A 6,000-nucleotide genomic window follows, 5' to 3' on the forward strand; every position below is an offset into this window, starting at 1 on the left:
GTTACTTGCTGGTTTTTATGAGGACTAGGTGATTTTCAAGCTAGTACCTGGTCCCTACCCTCATAGCATCAGCTGAGAGACAACTGAGGGGTCATAGGTGGGGCAAGGCCAGCAACACTGCAATACACCACAAACCTCTGCGGCATAAAAGGAAAAAGCCAGCTAAGCGTCCAAAACTTCAGAACTGACAGTGGAAAGCCTGGACAAAGATGTATCTCGCAAGACATTCTCAAATGTGGCCACTGTTGGGGTTATATGCATTTCAAATACAAGTGAATTCTGAAGGAGCAGGACAGCTACTGAGGAAGTCCAAATTTCAGCTCACAACCTTCAGTCTTGAGAAACATTACTGAGTAGTGTTTGTAACAGAGCACTATCTTTTTAAGTCTAGCCCATACATAGAGACCAGCTACTTGTATTTCATCCAGCAGTGTATTTTCAGTCAGTCTAGAGTAGAGCACGGGCATAATATGCTCTAACAGTCCTGCCCAACTCAGACGTTTACTTTCTCTGCCTTCGTTCTTATGCCACTGTATTATAACATCAGATACTGAATTAGAAGGATGAGAAGATTCATTTTTGTAAACATTTTACCAGCTCCATTGAACTTCAGTTGTGATAGCAGCCTCTGAAGTTCAGAATGAATTCCATGATCAGTCTAATTTCCTCCCCCCATTCTTTTGCATCTGAAATGTTGGCTGAGACATTTTATAAACCAGAAACTCCAGATTTAGCTTGGCTTGATTAGAACTCACTGAAATCTACAAAATATATATCTAATTTTCTTCATACCTTAATGATTTTTTTTTTTAAAAGACTACTTTAGTGCTATTTTGCCACTATCGCTCAAAACAATATACTACTCTGCTAAGGGTACTGTGGCAAAGCAAATTCATTTAAGTAGTTTTTGCCAGTATCAAATATATCCCACTAATCTTGCGCATATATGGATTACAACTTTTCAATCAGGTTTTTGGTTTTATTCTTTTTAACATCACCATTGGTAAAGTCTAAAAGCAGGTAAGATACGCAAGCTAAATCTCTGGTATAAAGCAACTTGTAAATTTCACAGGTCACTTTAATGTCAAGAAATGTACAAGATCAGTTAGGAAATTGCCAAATTAAGGATTCCAGAGCATGGAAAATGGGAATAAAAGAATGTGGCCATGTGATATTTTCTATTCCTTTATCTTTGATAAATGCAAGCTTTAATATATTATTGTTTGTTAGCAACATATACTATATAACACAGAATGTATACTACAGTTCACTTAACTCTGCAGGAACAGCATTAACTTTTAGAATTGACTGACTTTTGAATGCTTAATATTTAAGCCTTGATAATGCAAAAAATTGTACGAAAACAGTACACTGAAGACACCATAATAATTTCTGAATCTTAATATTTCAAATCACAAGTGTATCATTTTAATATTCATTTATACTCATTACATATGTAAAACATTTTAACACAAATATGTTTCCCAACCCAAATCCAACATCAAAATAGAAACTCAGATATACCTGATGGAACATGATGACTGTCTAAGCGATAAATATGTATACCAAAGTATTGCCAATATTTCAACATGCATGTTTAATTTAATTTAATTTAGCCTTCTAAACTTCAGTGATCAATATTATATACTGTTATACTGTCCCTGAAGGTAAGAACTACTGACCTGATTTTCAGAATGTTGAAACCCTAGATGCTTACATGTTTGTTTGTATTCTCACTTGTACACCCATTTTGCACAAGCAGTTATACATGCAATTGGTGTCACCCCATGAGGAATGTAAATATCACACTGCAACTGTGGTAACTGTGTAAGTAAAGGAGTTCTGGAAATAACTCAGATTTAATCTTTCTGAAAATTATTATGTATTTCATAACTTCATACTAAAGAAACTAACACAAAAGTGAAAAATAAACAGAATGCTTCAACGTGCATATACTTTTTTATAACATCAATGTCGGGGCTTTTCTAATTTCATGTCAATAATTTGTGTACCATAATCACGAGCAAACCCAATGGCCTGGCTTTGATTGGAGTTATCTTTGCAAAGATAAGAAGCTGTGATTTTTTTCTGTCTTGGAACCCTTTTGTACAAAGAGTTATTTTTAGGACAGCTTCAACATGGAGCCTGTATACCTCTGACAGCATCTTCTTAAATCCCTGACGGCAACTAAAACACCTTTGATCTAATTAGCATTTAAATTGTAAACCAACTAACTCCCCTAATTCATATAACAAAAAGTACAATCTGCACTGAGTTCGAGTTACATTACTTTCATCTGGGGGGTTCTGGTGACATTGATTATCCAACTGGAACTCTGCTGTTATGATTGATGTCACCCATAAGGCCTAAGTAATAACTTCCTTATATCTCACTGAAGCTCATCCATTGTTTTCTGGATCTTCAATGGTGGGAAAAGTTATATTGGATTTATAAGGAGAAAAATATTTTTTAAAAAATCCTCCCATCTCAAGGTAAATATATGACAGAACAGAAAATAAACTCAAAGAAAGCTATTTTCCAAAATTAAGTGTTTGACACGTTCTGACCAATTTATTTAAAAAAAAAAAAAAAAGCCTGTCCATCCCCAGCTAAAACTATCCAGCTCTTAAAAACTCTTCACAAAGGTTATGGAAGATTTCATTCTGCAAGGACTACAGAACTTTATACAGGATCCCATCACTTACAGTGTAACATTTTAACTAAAAGATTAGAAGTACTGTAGAGGGCAATACAAGAATTGACAGAGTAGGAAGCCTGTGATTACACAGTTAATATTTTCTGAAGTGACCAGCAATATTAGGTGACCAACTTGAGATACCCTGAAATAGCCTTATTTTGAAAAAGCAAATGCTCACCACATTCTGAAAATCAGGGCCCTCTGAGACATTTCAAGATGGGCACACAAAAACAGAGCCACCCAAAAGCACTAGTAATTTCTGAAAATATAGGCCCATCTCAATGAGCCCCTGGAAGACACCTGAGCTCAACAGCTGGCTGCTTAATGTAAGTGCACCTTAGCCTTAAGAAAGGCCATTCACATTACATCTAGCATGTGGACCATGCAACGAAACCTCACTTTGTGCAAAGAATTGAAGTAGGGATATCGCTGAACTAGCCAAAGACACTCCCCAACTGACATGCTCTTGTCTTGCAACTACAAAGACAACTATCCAAAGTTAGATACTATATTTTGCAACACACAAGCCTAAAAAAAAGCCATCCATCATCATACAATGTCCATCCAGAGAGTATATGAATGTGTGCATGAAGTAGAAAGTGTCCAAGTGGTTCTCCCCGGATCTCTAACCCTAAGCCCACGCATATAACATTAGGTGGATCTATGAAAACAGTGTCACCTTCACATAGAAAATGGGAATACGACAGCAGGTGATGTTTGTTCATCTACCCCACCCACCATATGTTCACCAATCACAAGATGGTGTGGGCTGTATTAGACATAGTACCAAATATATATGCACAGCACAGAAGGCAATTTATACAAGACATCCAGATGCACACATACACAGAGTTAGAAGAGGTCTAAGCAAACCACAACTAACCTCACATGGATATTCCCCCAGATTGTGTGTTTCCCTCTCTGAGAGGCAGAAACAGGGTCAGCTGGAGAGCACCGCAGAAATGGCACTCTTATATCTGTACCATCAGACCTCAGAAAATATACTCTCTACGGAAATATACTCCGTGTCAGAAGGAAAGGTCTGTGAAGTACATAGACTGTTGTATTAATACAACAGGACATAAAAGCAATGAGAGCAAGAGGTCGATGCAAAATGTCTCACCAAGTGGATTCGAACACATGTACACTTTTAGTAGAAGATATGTGAAGAGTTAGAACTCTGAAAAACATGCTCATCTCCTTGGTGCGAGTGTACATACATGCAATAGCAGGCTGTTTTCACAGTGTTTCCCCACCACCATGTGCCATAGGCATGACAGAGGATGTCTGAGAAAAATGCCTCACCCCTCCCATGTGTATGTGCATTCACACTGACATTAGGAAGGGCTTCTACAAATAAACATATATATACTAAAGCTCCCCCCGCCCCCCATCTCCAAAGTGTTTTGCAGACATTCATTAATTAAACCAAGGGTGAAACCCACAACATGAGTGCATGCAGTGACAACAGGATTCGTCTGCAAGGCAATTCCTCCCTCCTGCATATAGGCGTGCCTGCAACATTAGTATTCGTACAGACACCTCCCTGGGCATTTCCAGAACTGCACACATTTTGTTGTAATTGAAGATTTTCTTTACGGTACTCTGAAATTAGATACTATCCCCCCCCCGCGAGTGTCTGCAATCAAATTAGGAGGTTTTCATCCACTATGGTCGTTAACCTCACATGTACAATATGCCTCCTAGCAGTCCTATCCTGCACATATATCTGGGAGCAGAAAAGGTGATGACTCCTGCTCATTGGTGTATAACATGTTGGTTGTGCAATATACCCCTCCACTTTTCCTTGTATAATTCTCTCAGATATTTCTAACAAGCCTATTGCCCTAGCATGCAAGAGAAAACAGATCAAGAGGAGATGCCTTTGAAATAACTCTTCCTTCCCCCAAATGTGAGCCTGTCTCAGGGCAATGACAGCAAGAGAAGATGCCAGAGTAGGTAACATGCCTCCCCTCCCTCTCCCATGTGAGTGCGCATCTGTGCAAGGGCAGCAGGCAGCGATGCCTGTGAAAGATGCTCCTGATGTGTGACAGCAGAAGGTGGTTACAGACCAGTCGTTCCTTCCTCCCCCCCTCCCCCAAATATGGGTGTCTGTGCAATGACAGCAGGAGGACGTGCAACAGGCCCGACCCCACCCCCACATATGCGTGTCTGTGCAGGGCCAGCGGGAGATGGGGACTGAGCATGCTCTGCTCGCCCTCCCACCCCATGTGCGTCCCGTCAGGGCAAGAAGAGGCGGCGCCAGGGGAGCAGATTCCCCCGAAGAGCCGGCCGGCCCCGGCCCCATACGGGTCGCTTCGCCTCACATGTGTTGTGTTTCCCTCCGCCCCCTTCCCCCCGACTGCCTCCTCTCGATCCCCTAGGCCTCTCCCTGCCCCACCAACACCCTCCCCCGCCCCAGTTGCTCCGTATCGCCCCCTGCCCCGCTCCCCTCACGGCCATGCCGGGGCGCTTACCCCACGACTCCCGGGCTGTAGTTCCTCCCCTTCCAAGGGGTGAGCGGCTGGGCCTGGTCACTGGCGGCTGGCCCGTCCCCCGGGGCGGGGGCCCCGCTCTGCTCGGGGGGCCCCAGGAGGATGGTGTAGTTGAACCCGAAGGTGCTGGCCTTGTTGTCACGTTTTCTCTTGTTGCCGGCGGCCGAGGCAGAGGCGGCGGGCGGCGCTCCCCGTGCAGGCCGGGCCCAGGCGGTGGGCCCCGGGGGCGGCGGGGCCTGGTGGCGGCTGTGGTTGTGCTGGTTGTTGGCGTTCTCGAGCGGCAGGAAGTCGGGCTGGGGGTCGATCCGGGGGACGCGGTACATGCCGGGCGGGGAGGCCGGGCCCACCCCGGCGGGAGCGCTCTGCTGCCGCTGCTGCGGGAAGTACAGGTTGCGGACCCCCTGCGTGGTCTCCCAGATCTGCATCCACAGGCGGTTCGCGGGGCCGAGCTGCTCTGGCTGGAACCAGGCGATCCGGGGATCCATCAAACGGGGACCAACCCCGGCTGCCTCCACTCCCGCTCCGCGCCGGCCGCCGTCGCCAAGACCCTGTCACCGGGTCCCAGCGCTAATGGCGGCTCCTATGGAAAGGCAGCTCTGCGCCTGCCTACTGCCTGCTTGCGCTCCACACAGCCCCCGCCCCTCACGGCGGACGAGCGAGGCGAGGCGGGGCCCGCCCGGGCCCCAAGCCTACGGGCCGCGCGTAATAAAGGGCCGGCCGCTGCTCGGGGCGGGGAGCTCCTGAGCCGCGTTATTCGTGGCCCCTCTAGCACATTAACACCCCTGGCTTCTAGCAACCTGGGCTGTG

The 6,000-nt window shown here is 45.2% G+C and overlaps 1 protein-coding gene across 2 annotated transcripts in view; it reads right to left on the reverse strand.

Moving 5' to 3' along the window:
* The window catches only part of TENT4B (terminal nucleotidyltransferase 4B), a 49,044-nt gene extending 43,268 nt beyond the window's left edge, over nt 1-5,776 (reverse strand). For both annotated transcript variants that reach the window (XM_026652858.2, XM_026652857.2), the window contains exon 1: nt 5,176-5,776. In XM_026652858.2, coding sequence (XP_026508643.1) covers nt 5,176-5,678 — 503 coding nt within the window. In that variant the 5' untranslated portion in view covers nt 5,679-5,776. The remainder of the gene's footprint in view (nt 1-5,175) is intronic.
* Between the last annotated feature and the right edge of the window lie 224 nt (nt 5,777-6,000).

The sequence above is a fragment of the Terrapene carolina genome, unplaced genomic scaffold, assembly GCF_002925995.2.
Source record: "Terrapene carolina triunguis isolate 2854851 unplaced genomic scaffold, T_m_triunguis-2.0 Scaffold130, whole genome shotgun sequence".
Taxonomy (NCBI): domain Eukaryota; kingdom Metazoa; phylum Chordata; order Testudines; family Emydidae; genus Terrapene; species Terrapene triunguis.